The sequence below is a fragment of the Rattus norvegicus genome, chromosome 9, assembly GCF_021556685.1.
Source record: "Rattus norvegicus strain SHRSP/BbbUtx chromosome 9, alternate assembly SHRSP_T2T, whole genome shotgun sequence".
In the NCBI taxonomy this organism is placed as follows: Eukaryota; Metazoa; Chordata; class Mammalia; order Rodentia; family Muridae; genus Rattus; species Rattus norvegicus.
Genome location: NC_141542.1, coordinates 76,228,862 through 76,245,517, shown reverse-complemented (window position 1 = coordinate 76,245,517; position 16,656 = coordinate 76,228,862). Strand labels below are relative to the sequence as shown.

Sequence of the window (16,656 nt, the reverse complement as noted above, 5' to 3'; positions counted from 1 at the left end):
GTTGTATGAAATCCTGACTCATAAAACTAAAAACAAGTTAAAAAACAATATATAGAGATAAGCAACGTTGAATTGTTCATTTGTTTTGAGACAGGGCCTTTCTACATAGCCCTAGCTGTCCTGGAACTCACTATGTAGACCAAGCTAGCCCCAAACTCAGAAATCCTTCTGCATTTGCCTCCTGGGTGCTGTGGGTCACCACACTTGGTATATTTTAATTTCTTTGCAGTTTGTTTCAGTTACAGTGTTTAAACATCCACAGATAGAAGTTTTAGTTTTGGGGCTGGGGATTTAGCTCAGTGGTAGAGCGCTTACCTAGGAAGCACAAGGCCCTGGGTTCGGTCCCCAGCTCCGGAAAAAAAAAAAAAAGAACCAAAAAAAAAAAAAGAAGTTTTAGTTTTTTGTTGTTGTTTTAAATTTTACTTTTGGTATTTGCCTGCGTGTATGTCTGCATTATGTCCATAGTGCCCTCAGATGCTGGAAGTGGGCATTGGATTCCCTTAGGACTGGAATTAAGATAACTGCCATGTGAATTCTGGGAATTGAATCTGAGTTCTGAAAGTGCAGCAAATCTTCTTAAACATGGAGCTATTTCTCTAGCCCTTAAATGGGTCATTCTTGATTCCTACTTCCTTGTGAAGTTAACTTTCTCTTAAAGACTCATTTCCCCTTTCGCTATCATATTAAAGTGGTTAAAAAACATAAACATCTTTTGTAGCATTTAGACTTACCCAGATGCATATGTGTGTACATACAAACACGTTACTGTGCCTTACCTAGCTATCTCTTTGCATTACCACATTCTTTGGATTTAATGTTTAAAACTAGTGTTGCTTGCATAGTTAGAAGCTAGAAAGCACATCCATGTCCAGGTCCTTATTTTATGTTAGCTCAGGCTTCAGGGGAAAGGAACATAGTAGTGGTTGAGAGAAGAGGCTTATCAATCATTTTGAGCTGGAATTCTTGGCTACTCCTTATCTACAGGCCTTAAGTTCCCTACTTGTGCAGTGAAGATGAGGAGATAACCTTCCTGAGTCCTTGTCAAGAACCTCATGACGGGCTGTAAAGTCATGGTGCCCAAGGCTTGTTAAGCCTTTCATGTTCATGCTGTTTCTTTTTCTCTCTTGGTTTTATCATAGTTACTAATCTAAGATTTTTATACTCACTTTCCTTTTCCTTCTTTTAGGGAGTTCCAATGAATTCACTCAGGTTTCTCTTTGAAGGTCAGAGAATTGCTGATAATCATACTCCAAAAGAAGTAAGTATGAAAAGTCTGAAATAAGATTTTAGATAAAATGGGTTGGGATCGTGGTAGAGCATGTGCTTAGTATGCATGGGTCCAGAGTTTGATCCCTAGCACCAAAAAAGAGGTAAAAAATAAGATTTTTAGAATTTATATTTAATTAATTTATTAATGTACGTGTGCCTGAATGTACACATGGGGTCCATAAAAGTCTTGATGCATATGTGGGAGCCATTTCTCTCTCCTGAGGGCACCCTGCGGGTGGGTTCAGTGCCCATTTCAACATGTGGACAAAAAAAATCTTTTCCCTTGGGGTTCAGAGGTTGTGAGTACTTTCTGCTCTTGCAGAGGACCCACATGATACCCATGTTCATAACTTTCTGTAACTAGTTCTAAGGGATCTGATACCCTCTTCTGACTTCCTTGGCCACCAGGCACAAACATAACATATACATATATGCAGGTAAAACACATACACACAGTGAGTGCAGGGAGTGGGGTGTTCTCTGTGTAACATAGCCCTACCTTGTTGGAACTCACTCTGTAGACCAGGCTGGTATTGTACTGACATTCACCTTCCACTGCTTCCTAAGTTACGGGATTAAAGGTATGTGTGTCACCACTGCCGTGTGTGTTTGTTTTTTGTTTTTGGAGACAGGGTCTCTAGAGCCCTGGCTTGCCTTGAATTCATGGAGATCTGCCTGCCTCTGCCTCTGCCTCTGCCTCCCAAGTGTGTGCTCCCCACTCCCCACCCCTACCCCTGCCTTTCATTAAGAGTAATGTTAACTTCGTTGATACAGTTAAATGATGAGAGCCAGATTCTTTTGCTGTATTAGGGTTCTCTAGAGGAACAGAATTGTTAAGAAATATATATGTAAAGGAGATAATTATAGTGTTTTACAGGCTGAGGTCTGGCTATTTCAATAGTAGCTGTCTATCGGTGGAAGGTCCAAGAATCCAGTAATTGTTCAGTCCACGAGGCTGGATGTCTCAGCTTGTTTTGAGTATTCTGAACAAGTGGCCTTTAATGCCAGTAAAGGAATGAACTTGCCAGGGAGCATGGGCAAGCAGGCAAAGAACAAAAGTTTCCTCCTATGTATTTTATATAAGGCGCCACCAGGAGGTGTGACACATATTAAAGGTAGATCTTTCTACCTCCCGAGATCCAGATTAAGCTAAGCTGGGCATAGTGCAGAGCTCTGAGTTGGAGACCAGTGTAGGTAGGTCTAGGACAGTTTGCATTACATACAGTAATGCTGTCTCAAAAAATAAAAAACAAGGGCTGGAGAGATGGCTCAGTGGCTAAGAGTACTGACTGTTCTACAGGACCAGGTTCTGTTCTAGTCACCTTCATGGAGGCTTACAGTCTCTAGTTCCAAGGGCTACAGTATCCGCTCCTGGCCTCCAAGGGTGCTGTGTGCACATGGTGTATGATGTACATACAAGCAAGACATCCATACATAAAAAATAAAGGAAAAAAGTAAAAAACAAGTCCAGATTAAAGACTTACAATGACTATTTCAGAAGACTAAAATCTCTCACAGGTGTGGCTGCTGATTGGGTTTTAGTTAATTCCAGATGTTAAGTTGACAACCAAGAATAGCCATCACAGTTACCCTTTCCATTTGAATTAATCAGTGGCCTGGGAAGATTTCTTGAAAATGTGTGGCTGTCTAGATAGTGGTACTCACTTTTAATCCCAGTACTCTGGAGGCAAAGGTAGTCTCTTGAGTTGGAGGCTAGCCTGGTCTACAGAATGAGTTCCAGGACAGCCAGGGTTACACAGAAAATGTGTGGCGGTCCTTTAGATATTGGCCATTTGAGTCCCTTCAACTTGGTACCTGACTCTTTTTTTTTTTTTTTTTTTTTTTTTTTTTTTTTTTTTTTTTTTGGAGCTGGGGACTGAACCCAGGGCCTTGCGATTGCTAGGCAAACGCTCTACCACTGAGCTAAATCCCCAACCCCTGTTCTTGACTTTTCTTCACATTTTAAAAAGATTTTATTTTGAAATACTTTTTAGCTTACCAGGGATGTTACAAGTACAGAATTTAAAAAAATATTCCTTACCTAATTTTCCCTAGTTTCTTTGTTTCATCTCTTTGTGTTGGGGTGGCTCTGCCCTTCTTCCCAGACCATTTGGGGTTAAACAGTATACAAGGACTTCATGTTTTGTGTTTTAGTCTCCTCTTTTCCCCCTTTCCCTTCATTTTATAAAACTGGAACAATTATACTGCAGCAGACAACTACATAAATCTTCTGTGTTAGAAGCTCACTATTAAGACAAATTAGGGGGTTGGGGATTTAGCTCAGTGGTAGAGCGCTTGCTTAGCAAACGCAAGGCCCTGGGTTCGGTCCCCAGCTCCAAAAAAAGAAAAAGAGAGAAAAAAAAAAAAGACAAATTAGGATGCAAGCTTTAATTCCAGCACTGCAGAGGCAGGTGGAACTCTGTAAATTTGAGGCTATGAATGATTCTAGAAAAGCAAGGGTTAGAAGCCCTTTTCAAAATACAAAACAACAAAAACAAACCACAAATTAGATGCCAGAGGGAATTGTAGATGACAAAATTCCACTTAGGAATGGATCCTCAGGGCAGGCAGCATTTATCCAACTAAAACTATATTTGGAACCCTCTTTCTTTTTTAAATGTGAGTATCAGTTACATCTAAAAAATGTGTTTTAGAAAATATACCATTGAACTATTAACATTTTTTCATGGACTTTAAAGGTTGCTAAAATATTTGTGTTATAGAATAAATAAACTGGAGTGTGAAATTGTTTTAGGAGTAAAAGAATAATTGAGTAGACAAAACAGTAGGAAAAGACCTTGTGCGTGTGTCTTCCTTCTCTTTTCCTTTTCCTCCCCTTATCTTGCCTTTCTTCTGTTCCCCTTTCTTTTTCCCTTTTCCCCTTTCCCTTTCTCTCCCCTTCTTTTCCCTTCCCTTCCTTCTTCCCCTTTTCCCCCTTTCCCCTCCCTTTCCTTCCCCCTAATTTCCCTTTCTCATCATTTTCCTCCTGTGTCCCCCCTCTATTTCTCCTATATCTCCCCTTCCCCTTTCCCCTTCTTAACTTTCTTCCCCCTTTCCCCATTCCCTCCCTTCCCCTTTCTTCCCTCTCATCCTTCCCCTTCCGCCCCCTCTCTTCTCTTCCCCTCCCCTCTCCCTGCTCTGCTCCCTCCCCCATTTCCTTCCCGTCTAGTCTGTGCTAGAACAATCTCATGGGTTTGTACATGCTGTCCAAGTACTATTTTTTGTTTGCTTTTGGATTTTTTTTTTTTTTTTTTTTTTTTTTTTTGCTTTTGGATTTTTGTTGTTGTTGTTGTCGTCGTTGTTGTTCCTCTTAAGTTTCTTGAGTCAGGGACTCACTATGTAGTCTGGGCTCTCCTGGAGCTCACAATGTAGACAGGCTGCCTCAAACTCACAGAGAGCTATCTGCCTGCCTCTGCCTTTTAAGTACTGGGGTTAGAACACACCACCATGCCTGTCTTTCTCCAGGTTTTTGAGACAATCTTATGTAGCCAAAGCTGGTTTGGAATTAACTGAAGAGGGACTTGGACTCCTTATCCTCTTACTTAAACTGCCCAGGTTTTCAATTTTAGAGGCTTATTAATTATAGATGACATTTTTTCCTTTACCTTAAAATAGTGGCCATATAATTGCAGCTAATACAACAATAATGCTTTTATAGTCTAGTAGTAACATGTTTTTCTTTTCTTCCAGCTGGGAATGGAGGAAGAAGACGTGATTGAAGTTTATCAGGAACAAACGGGGGGTCACTCGACGGTTTAGATAATTCTTTTTATTTTTTATTTTTTCCTTTTCCCTCAATCCTTTTTTATTTTTAAAAATAGTTCTTTTGTAATGTGGTGTTCAAAATGAAAATTGAATACTGGCACTCCATCTCTTAGAACATCTGGTAATCTGAATTCTAGTGTTCAATATTCATTATTGGTTGTTTTTGTTGTGCTGATTTTTGGTGATCAGACCTCAGCTCCCTTAACATTGCCCTTCTTCCTTTAAGAGATTTCATGTGTGCACACAGAGAGGCCACCCTTTCCAGGACTGTGCATTTTCAGGGTTGTGATGATAAAAGGATCGACTAATGGGAGCTTCCCTGTGACCTTTCAATGGCCCTGCAGTTCCGGTATGTGGTTGCTTCACTCCTGGACTATGATTTTCAGTGGGAGATGGAGATTTTTCAGAGAACCGAACTGTGGAAAATGACCTTTTCTCAGCTTGAAGCTACTTTTAAAATCTGAGGGTCTGGACCAAAAGAAGAACATCATGTTTGTAGTCAAGGTAACAGATACAGTGAGAGTAACAGCTAACTCCAAAAGTGGCTTCACTGGAGAGAAAGAAAGTGTCTTGAGCAAGACAGTATTGTCAGAAGATCCCAGGAAAGTTCTAATCTTCATCAGCAGTTAATAATAAAGTTACTCATACAGAAGTGTACGCAACAGACACTGCTCCTTTTGATTCTGTTGTACTTTTTGGCCTGGGACATGGGTTTTCAAGGGACATCATCTGTACCAGCTTCATTAAAATAAACAATATTTGTAAAAACCGTACTAAAGCTCCTTTTATTTTAGCCATGTAGGGAGGAAAGTAAAAATGCCCCAGATAGGATTTTCTTGCATGAGTATTTCTTTAGCACTGTGCAGTAATGACTTAATGGCTTTGAAGTATTAAAGTTTCTAGAATGCCTTCTGAATCAAGAATTTAGTTATGGTTACTAGCTAAATTCCTTTTAAAAAACTTACTGTTATATCTTTAGATTGTGCTATTCCTGTAGTGTGTAATATTAAAAAAACAATCCTGGCTATCACTGGCTAAGCACCCGCCAGAGGTCTTGGTCTGTTCCCAGCCGGGTACTGATCTCAAGACCACATGTTTTCCCTATTGCCAGAGCCTGTCCCACCAAGGCTGGCTCTGCTTCTCCAGAGCTCCAAAATCGCTCTCCACCCTGCCGCTGGCTGCTGCCAAACCAGCTCAGCACTCCCAAATTTCTGCAGCTAGCTGGGGCCCGTCCTCGAAAACCCACATTCTGCCGAGGTTACCTTTCCCTGGAACTCAGTTGAATAGCCCTGAGAAGGAAGACATCAATCTTAGTTTAGAATCGGCAGATAGCTGGGCATAGGACCTAGTATCCTAAATTTATCAACTCTTCTGTGTTTGAAATCTTCTGTAGTGCATCCTAGTGGATCCGCCACATGAACTAACAGCCTCTGACCTCCTCCTACGTCTTGTCTGCCTTGCTCCTGTAGCCCAAAAGCAAAGTCCTTGCCTGCCTTCCCTCTTCCTCTCTCGGACCTCCTTCTTGCCCAGTGATTGGCTTCTTGTATTTATTATTCTAATCAATTAGGGGGGAAAGAATATAGGATATTACTGGTTTTATTTTTTTCCTCTTAGAGTACTTTTTAAGTCTCAATGACTCAGAATTTATATACGTATACATCCAGTTTTATGGTATCCAAGTATAGTGCCACTGACTACTTCAGCAAGTAAAACCTATTGCATGTGCATTTTATAAACTGTTAAAACTTACATACCCTTCTCAGGTAACTTGCTCAAAAAGCATATTGCCTTGAGAAACTTATATTTGACCCTAGCTTTAAAGTGGAGTTTTTAAGACTGTCACCTGGCATTTACTATTATAATTTTAAATTAACTGGAATTTCGATTTGATTGTAGAAAATCTTTGAGTTATATCATTTGTCAAGATCAAGTAACAGAACTGTTATTTGAGCCGCCCAGAATTCATGACTATATAGTTAAGAATTATAATTTTGTTTGCATTTTAAATGAAGTCTCAGCATTTGGTGGTGGAGTTAAGTTGTAGAAATAATTTCTCTCCATGTGGTGCATGAGTGCAGCATCCTAGATTTGCAAAAGAAGGGAGAAAAATAAAATGAGCAGTGGCAGTTTCCTTGCAAGTGGATTCTTGAGTGTGTATTGATTGTCTGGCTAAGTATTAATGACTGCAAGTAGGGTTGGCAAGCAGAAAAATGGGGTGACACTTAAATTCACAGGTCTTTTTCTTTTTTTTCACTCTCTTCCTCCTGTCTCTGGCTATTTTATTTCTATTTTACATGAAACAAGAAGTTACTCAATTCCTGCAGTATAGAATGGAAAATTAGCTACATTTCTAGGATGAAGAAGTGTAATTTCTATATGGAGGAAGCAAATACCTTGTGAGTATTAATCCCTAATAATAGTCCACAAATGCAAGGTATTTGCTTTGTACAGGAATTAGAGGGAATTTATGTGGACAGTGTGATGATTAAGTCTTCATTGTCAACTTGCCTAGATTTAAAATCACTCTGGAGAGACCTTTGGGTGTGTCTAGAAAGGTTTGAGGTGGGAATTCCTAACTTGGGTGTGGGCCCTGCCATTCTGTGGAATCCAGGACTGAGTAAAAAGGATAAAAGTGACAAGCGCCAGCATTTGTCTTTGACTTTACTATTGATACGGGGTGACCAACTACTTACCTCTTTATAAGTTTGTGTGTGTGTGTGTGTGTGTGTGTGTGTGTGTGTGTGTGTGTGTGGATTAAAAGTTGGGAAAAATAAGCTGGGTATGGTGGCACACATCTTTCGTCCCTTGGTTGTCATGCAGGCAAGTATCTGAATTTAAGGCCAGTCTTTTCTACCAAGGGAGTTCAAGGAAAGCCAGGACTATTTCACAGAGAAATCCCTTCTCAACCAAAACCACAAAACCAAATACTACTTAAGTTAGCATCCTTTTATATTTTATTTCTAACAGTCTTAATGAGCATCCTGTAATGCTTCGTTAAGAGATGATTGTTAGACACTGAAAGAGCTGTTAAATGACTTGGGACTTCTGATAGGATGATTAGAGTTCTATGAGTAGGTTCTTCAAGGCATAGTTGGGAATAAAATCTCGTTCTCAAGGATCAAAAATAATGATGGAATGTTTGAGGTGATGAAATAGTTTTGTTTCAGGCTGGAGAGATGGCTTAGTGGTTAAGAGCACTGACTGCTCTTCTAGAGGTCCTGAGTTCAATTCCCAGCTCCCGTATGGTGACTCATACCATCTGTAATGGGGATTCGATGCCCTTTTCTGGTGTGTCTGAAGACAGTGACGGTGTACTCACATACATGAAATAAATTTTTAAAAGAGAAAAAAAAATCATTCTATTTCTTTGCAGACGTAGTCCCCAGCAACTTCACTGTGGCTGGTATGATGGAAGAGTGTTTTAGCTTTAGCAGCTACACGCTAGCAGTTGCTCCCGTACTCACATATGCTGCTCTAGATCTGCACTTTGAGGATTGAGAGAATTTCCTCACAAAACAGCTCATTTTGGTCAGCTGAACTTCTATCAAGTGATTCTGAACATGCCTTTGAAGTTTGTGTTAGATTTTCAGGGTGAAATTGTCGTTTTACCTTATAGAGGGATGTGATTAGCTACTCTTAGCTTATCCAGAGTTATTGCATGACAGTTTTTATTTACCATCAACTCTTGAACACACTGAAATACATAGAATATCCTAAGACTTAGTATCTCCAACTGAAACTATGTAATGGTAGTCTAGATACCAAGGCTTTTGAAATTATATAGTTCTAAAGGAAACAACTGGTTTAAGTTGGTGAAGAGTTAATTGGGTCAGTATGTGGAATGCAGGAGTGCTGGGAATAGAGAGGTTCCAGGGTAAAGAAAGTCCTAGGGTGGTTGAGGTGGAGTGGAACTAACGGAGCTCAGGCCAGAGCTTTATTATACAAATATAGCTTTTTTCTGTCACCACTTCTCAACTTACTGTTTCTTCTAGCCTTATGGCTTGGGAGTTTGTAGGGACTGGAAATACGAGTAGACCCATGGTCTGGAAATGTTTTGTGTCCACTGCAGACCACTGGCTTCCTTAGAGAGTTCTTGATGGAAATGAAGGTGTTTCTCCAAAGCAGCTTTTTGCCTAAGGAGACAACCCCACCCCCAATTCAAGAAATGATTAACCATCCAGTACTGTAAGTGTAACCATCCAGTAACACTGTAGAGTGTTAGATTTGGGTTGGGTAGTAATTGGATTTGGGCTGTTGGTTATGGGTTTTAGTGGAAGAGCATTTGGGAGCATCATGAGATTCCTGTTAGAAAAGGAAAAGGAAAGACATAATTTTCAGTTCTCGTGTTGCTGGAAGAGACTTGCTTCTTTGCCTTATTTAGTTTTTTGCTTTTTTGTGATAGTATCAGTGTAACCCTTGGCTGTCCTGGAACTTGCTGTTCAGACCAGTTGGCCTGGGAACTCATGGAGATCCATCTGTCTCTCCCTCTGCTTTCTAACTGCTGGGATTAAAGTAGATTCTTTTGCTTGTGACTTGAAGCAGAGTGGTTAAAGTACAGGGACAGATGTTGAAGATGCAGATGAAATAGTTGGTACTGAGTTCTAGTCCTTGGTGTTGTGACCCACTGCTCCTTTAGTTATTTGGTTTCCTTTTCTCAGCTATCTGGACTAGTTTTCTATAATCACTTCAGTACCTCCATAATAACTCAGTTTTTCTTGGAAAGTCGGTGTTCTAGTAGCTTGCTTTTTGTTTCACACTACTACTGTCATGACACATGATGCCTGCCCTGTTGAAGTTGAATTAGGATTCTTCCAGTGTTCTATTTTGTAATTCCCCTAACAGTTAAAGTCCAGGGAAGGAACAACTCCAGATTAATGAGAAGTCTTGAGAGTTTTGATGCCTTCTCTTTCTGAACCTCTTAAAGAGTATTATAGATTCAATTTAATTAGTGGAAAATTATAACTCAAGGGAGAAGTGTTTACATTTCATGTTGGAAACATGATTTTCCAGGCTGTCCCTCTACCTTTCAGAGGTTGTACCTCTTCTGTCAGTTTTGAGATAGAATCTTACTGCAGCTCCCCCAGTAGTTTTCCAAGAGCCTTTTTGCTTCTGCCTCCCAAGTGCTGGGATTATAGGCCTGTACCCACCACACCCAGCTACCTTTCAGTGCTTTATGATTGTAACAGATAAAAGAAAAATGCTGTTGGCCCCAGGTAAGTTAACTTTGTGTAGTTTCTCTTAATACGACACTCACTAGGTTTGGTCTCTGCCTGCCTCCCTGACTTCATCCAAAGGACCACTTGTTCAGTCTCATTCCAGCAAGGCTTCATGTTCATTCAGCATTGAGTCTCATTGCTTTCCTCACGCTGTGCACTTACTGTTGTTTCCTGAAATACTCATCTCCATTCTTGTGTGGTTAACTCTATTATTAAGACCTCACCCTTGGGCTGGGGAGATGGCTCAGTGGTTAAGAGCACCGACTTCTCTTCCAGAGGTCCTGAGTTCAATTCCCAGCAACCACATGGTGGCTCACAACCATCTGTAATGGGATCTGATGCTCTCTTCTGGTGTGTCTGAAGATAGCAAGTGTATTAATATAACTAAAATAAATAAATCTTTAAAAATTAATAAAATAAAATATCGCCCTTTATGACATTCCTTTTCAGAAGCCTTGCTCTGAGCTACCAATCTAAAATAAGCTTCCTGTCACAGTTTAAAGTGTTTCTGCATAGCATTTTGTTGCTAGTTTAAAAAGGGAACAGTTTTCTTTTCAGTACCTCTTCATCCTTAACCCTAGAATGTACGTACCTACTTCTGAATTCCGAGAGTCTACAATTTGCATAATGGTCTTGGTTTTGGCCATAACTCATTTATTGGTCCTGGTAGAGATCTTGCTTCTTTTTCACTGGGGAGTTAAATCCAGCAACAATGCAGCTTCTACCACCCTGCTGTACACTAGCCCTGGTGTTTTGTTTTTTTTTTTTTTTTGGTTCTTTTTTTTTTTTTTTCGGAGCTGGGGATCGAACCCAGGGCCTTGCGCTTCCTAGGCAAGCGCTCTACCACTGAGCTAAATCCCCAACCCCAGCCCTGGTGTTTTGTTTTTTTGTGTGGTTTATTTTGATTTGGGATTCGCTTTTATCTGTAAACCAGAAGATCAAGATAAATGATCTCTAAATTTCCATCAAGCTTCAATACAAATTTCGTAAACCAAGATAGATCCTGCGCTGTTTGTAGCTGAAGAATGGCTCTGTGTTTTGGTCTTTCTAGCCATGTTGTAGGGGTTGAGAGAATTTCGAGCTTAAAGGCAGTGGTCAGCATTGGCACTGGGCCTTCAAGCCTCAGAACAATCCCTGACAGCAGTCTGTTCCCCTCCCCCCAACCCCCTCAGTACCAGTACCTGATTTGCTCCTGGGCTAGTTTTGTGGCTTCTTCCAAAGCTAGCTTTGCTGCTTCCTCTTCCTGTTTCCTCCTTTCCTCAGCCTCCTGCTTAGCTTTCTCTTCTGCTTCTTGTTTCTGCCTCTGGTACTCCAGCCGTTCTTCCTCAGCCATTTCCATCAGGCGTTTTTGTTCATCGGCTAACTGCAGCTCCAGTTCCTTCTGCCTCTGCTTCTCTGCCTCTGCAGAGCAGAAAGAGCTGGGCTCAGCAGGCATCATCAGAGCAGCTGATATTTTTGGTCTCTCCTTTTAATCTGCTAGATCCTCTGTGGGTTTACTACCCAAGTCCCCTGTCAAAGTACCATTGGACATTTAAAAACCTTAGGGAAGATTTTCCCAGAGTCTGTTGAGTTCACAGCATAGTGTGCTGTTTGTAGGGAGGAGCGTCAGTCAGATGAGCATCTAGAGAGTGCTTACTTAACTGGTCTCTCTAGAGGAAACACCAGGAACTGACACAGCATCATCTGCTGAACCCTCATCCTGAGAAGTATGCTGGAAGATTATCTGATCCACACCTGAAGGTGTGTCTGAGCCTCTCAGAGATGTGTGATTGTCTCTGCCTGCAAGAGGAAGGGAGCAACTAGAGAGGTTTGAGCTGACAAGGGCAATTATTGAAGCAGTAGTCCTACCCTGTGATTGTTTCCACCTGAGTCTTCCATTCGCGTTCCATCCCTTTATTTCAACCCACGATAGCTAGATGTAATTATCATTCTGGAACAACACTTAGCCTATACATGGAGTGCCTTGTGCACTAAGGCCTAGGATAGGAATAAAATTGCTTAAAGTGGGTTTAAAATATTTTCTGTCCAAGGGATGGGAGATACAAAAAGCTCAGGAATTCTCTCACCAGCCCTCTCTGCCTCCTCCTGCTGCTTTTTTCTCTGCATTTCTTGCAGTTTCCTGCGGAGCTCCTCTTGCTGTTGCCGGGCTCTCTCCCGGGCTGCCTGCAACTGGAGCCTTCGTTTTCTCTCTGCTTCCTCCTGCTGCTGCCGTTCTTCCTCCAGTCTCTGCTTTCTTAGGCTGAGAACACGGGAGGTATCAGAGGAATGGCAGAACACTGGCTTCAACAACTGACACTTAACTCTATAGCCTTCTGGCCCCAGGAAGTGCCCCTTTAGAGAACAGGTTTTCTACATTCTGGATTGAAGGGCAGAGAGGCAAGAGAGGCCTAGAAAGAAACCTAGAAGTTTCAGCTTAGCACTGTTGCCCAGGATTTAAGAGCCTTAAATTCTCTGCACTGTCTTTTGTTTTTGTTTGTTTGTTTTTAATGTATTTTACTTTATGTATATGAGTACACTGTAGCTGTCTTCAGACACACCAGAAGAGGGCATCGGATTCCATTACAGATGGTTGTGAGCCACCAGGTGGTTGCTGGGAATTGAACTCAGGACCTCTGGAAGAGCAGTCAGTGCTCTTAACCTCTGAGCCATCTCTCCAGCCCCCTCTTTTCTGTTCTTTTAAACAATGTTTTCCTAAAGTGTAGATTTTGAAATTCTTGCCTCATGGGGTTGTAAAGTTAGAGTGAAGACAGGTGAAAGGCCCAGTACAGTGCAGACTGTGGGAGGAGCTTGATAGACTGGGCCGAATCTTAAAGCTTTTCCAGGAATTCCCCATAAGCATCTATCTTGAGTAACCCACATACGTGATCAAGACAGTATCTTAATTTTATCTCTGGTCCAGGCTGTCCCTGTGACTTGGTGTCAGGTCATGAGCCTAGCACTGAGCTGCGCCCCTGGTAAAGGTTTGCCCTGCCTTGTGTCTCTGGGCTGCTGGCCCACCGGATCTCCTCAGTGCGCCTTTGATGCTCCAACTCCAGCTCCTCATTCATCTTCTCTGCTTTCTCCAGCTGCTCCCAATGGAGCCGGATCAGCTCCTCCTGCTCCCTTCTCCCCTGCTCCACCGCCTTCCACCTCATTTCTGCATTCTGTATTCGAATTCTGTCCTGAGAAGCCTTCTGCTGCTGCTTCTTATCCTGGAGGTCCTAAGAGACCAGAGTGTTATCAGTGTAAGGGACAGAGCCAGCTGCAGCCCAGACAGGCCTTTTTCTAGTCAGAGATGGAATCCTAAAGTTCACTCCACACTACCGCCTGAGTGGCAGAATCTGCTTCTGCTTGCCTGGCTATGGGGTTGGACTGACCTACAGTCAAGAGCACAGCTTTTCTGAGACAGTCTTCCTCATGGGCTGTGTCCAGTACTCACTGGGATAACAGAGGTGCCCACATAATGTCCAGGGTATCAGAAGTTCTGGCCTTTGCAACCCGAGCTGTGCTTCAGAACTGCCCAGGGATCTTTAAAATATGCCAGAGCTCCAACTGGTGCAACAAATGAAAATCTCTGGGTGGAATTGGGAGGGAGCTGCTCCTGGAGCTTTAAAAACTTGGGAGTTTAAAGCTAGGCTGGAGGGCAGGCTCCTGATAAGAGACTATTTTACTAGATGCAGTCTGGCTATAGAAGAGTTAGACTCGGGCTGGAGAGATGGCTCTCCAGCCCCGGCCTCCTACTCTTTAGAGTTGGATAAGTTCCCTGGCAATGTGGGGCATCACAGAATGCCTTGCCCACTTCAGACAGCTGAAGCCTTTTTCCTTGTGTCTTTGATTTGGTCTGGCTTCTAAGTAGGGTCAGAAGGCATCAAAGGAGAACATGTGAGACCACCATGTGATGTGGCTGTTCTAGACACTACAGCCTACTTAGGGACATTTCCTTTACATCTGCAGTTCTGCCAAGTGAGGACAGAACTTCCCTGGTGAGAACTCCTGCCCAGACCTTGGAAGGGTCTCCATGGCTTCTTACCTCCTCAGATTCCACATCACTAGTGACGTCCGTGGCCTGGGAGCGTGATAACCTTCCATCTATTGCAACCTGACTATCCAGAGCATCAAGTTCAAGAGAAAGCCACTTGGCAGAGCGTGAGTGTAGTCGCCCAGCGGCAGAGTGTGGGCGGAGGAGCCCTCGATGTGAGGTGCCACCGGCTTCCTTGGAGTCGGTGCTGTCTGACGTGCTGAGCCCTGCTGCCAGCTCCATATTCCTTTCTTTATGCGTCCTCTTCACTTTGGTTCCCAGTTCCTGCTCATTTGGAGTCAGGTCTGACTTCTTTTTAGTTTTTGAGTGCTTTGGCTTTCCTGGGGGAAACAATTGGGACAGAGGGTGTGGCTGAGTAGAAGTACGACCTCTGATTCTGTTTATTAACTTTTTTCTGAGGTAGGGTCTCTTTATGTAGCTCAGGGTGTCTCGGAACTCTATATACACCAGACTGGCCTCAAACTCACAGAGAACCTTATATATCTGCCTCTTAAATGCCGGCATTAGAGGAGTGTGCCACCACACCAGCTCCTTAACAGCTTTTAAGATTCAGCACACAGTAGGATAAGTTGGGGTGCATATTCCTGAATCCTCCCACATTCTGGGTGAATAGCATCTGTATTGTAATGATTCGAGACAAGCAGTGCAACAATATATTTAGATCAATAAAGATCCAATCCCTCAGCAGAACCTTACTACTGCAAAGGTCGCCTGTCTGCTGGGATGCGGTTAAGTGGCAGAACACACGCTTAGTAAGTGGGGCCTTAGGGTCAATCCCAGTCCCAGAAGCAAACAAAGGCCCCAGCTCACCCTGGCCTACAAAGGGGCAGGACTCCAGGGGAGAATTTCAGCACACGGAGAAGTCCTGCCCTGAGGTCACAGCTCTAACTGGGTGAAGTTTAATTATCTGAGGGGCAAGGGCATTTGTTTTTCTTATTCCTGCCAATGCTAAGGGCTAGACAAATGTAGATTCAGCAGGAGTTTAAAAAACAAACTTTAAAACCAGATGGACCTCTAGGGATGTATCTAATGTTGCCCACACAAGTGTGGTCTGTTTAAAGGGTCTTCAAACCTTGGGAGCAACAAAGGTAGGTGTGAAGTTTAGGCTAATGGGACTTTCGGAGGCATCTGAGGTCTTTGTAAGGTGCAGAACTGGGAGGTGTGAGAAGCAGTCAGATTCCCTTTCTCAATGCTCGCAATACCTGAGCATCTTCCTCCTGAGATGTTTGGGACAAGAAGCATTTCAGATTGGGGATAATATCTGGTTTTAGAATATTTATAAATGTATAAAATGTGTATAATATAAAATCCTGGGGATGGGATCCAAGCCTAAGTACCCAATTTGTTAATGCTTCATATACATTTTTGGCCCTCAGCCTAAAGGTAATTTTATATGTTTTTCTTAAAGCAGCAAGGGGTTTTATACAGACTCAAAATAAAACTGTAGGTCAAATACACTTCAAGACCCGACTTAGAGTGATCATGAACCCTTTACAGTATTTTCAGTGAGGTCAGGTATAGAATCTACTTGTGACATCTTGTTGAAGTTCAGGGAGTTTTAGACTTGGGGACATTTTGCATTTCAGCTTTTCAAATTACAGCTCTTAGCCTGTAGTTATTAGCTTGTAATGGCAGCAGTAATGTGCATTGGGACTCATGGGTCCCTGGGTCAGTCCACCTTTACGCTGATGTCACTTACTTATCCCCTGTTAGGTACCCAAATAGCATGGTTTTCACTCAATGCCGTTACCGTCTCCTCTCGTGATCCTCCCAGGTCTCCGCTCAGCCCTGGTTTCCTCTGTCCATGTTCACTGACACAACTGCTCTGAAATTTGGCTGCAGAGCCAGCATAGCCAGGTACTCAGGCTAAGCTTGACCCTAGGAGCCATCTCCTGTCTGTCAGGACATTCACACACATATCGAATGTGTATAATATAAAACCCCGGGTATGGTATCCAAGCCTAAGTATGCAATTTGTTAATGCTTCATACACACTTCCGGCCCTCACAGGCTGTTCCTCACAGGCATATCTGCTTACCTCCTGCAGCCTCTGCTTGCCTCAGGCCCCTTCCTTCCCTCTCTTTCTTAGGAGCTTTGGCTTGGTGTGTCTTGGTTCTCTTTTTCCTCTTAGCTTTGTCAACCAAATCCCTTCCCTAAGGAAGAAATTTAGGAAGAGGACTGTAATACATATAGGAATAATTTTAGATGAGAAAGAGTAAGAACAGGCCTTGGTGGCCTTCTTTTTTGAGGTTAAGTCATGGTCTGCAGAGCTTGAAGCAAAGGAAGCTGTTTCATGTTTGTGAGACAGTGCTGCCGCTGTTGATCAACTAACTAAAGTCGTAGTCGACTTTATTCGATGTTGCATCCTGTGCTAACTTTACCAAGAGC

The 16,656-nt window shown here is 42.5% G+C and overlaps 2 protein-coding genes across 24 annotated transcripts in view; one reads left to right on the top strand and one right to left on the bottom strand.

The window, feature by feature from the left end:
* The window catches only part of Sumo1 (small ubiquitin-like modifier 1), a 29,944-nt gene extending 24,137 nt beyond the window's left edge, over positions 1-5,807 (top strand). Inside the window, exons 4-5 of the mRNA NM_001009672.1 lie at positions 1,187-1,258; positions 4,960-5,807. Of these exons, the coding sequence (NP_001009672.1) occupies positions 1,187-1,258; positions 4,960-5,028 (141 nt within the window). The 3' untranslated portion in view covers positions 5,029-5,807. The remainder of the gene's footprint in view (positions 1-1,186; positions 1,259-4,959) is intronic.
* Kiaa2012 (KIAA2012 homolog) overlaps positions 1-16,656 on the bottom strand; it is a 136,518-nt gene that overhangs the window by 20,403 nt on the left and 99,459 nt on the right. For 18 of the 23 annotated variants that reach the window (XM_087567278.1, XM_087567284.1, XM_087567287.1 and 15 more), the window contains 6 exons: positions 16,307-16,421; positions 14,260-14,588; positions 13,248-13,450; positions 12,317-12,489; positions 11,432-11,651; positions 5,449-9,167 (listed from right to left, as the gene is read on the bottom strand). In XM_087567278.1, coding sequence (XP_087423404.1) covers positions 9,029-9,167; positions 11,432-11,651; positions 12,317-12,489; positions 13,248-13,450; positions 14,260-14,588; positions 16,307-16,421 — 1,179 coding nt within the window. In that variant the 3' untranslated portion in view covers positions 5,449-9,028. 23 annotated transcript variants of the gene reach the window in all.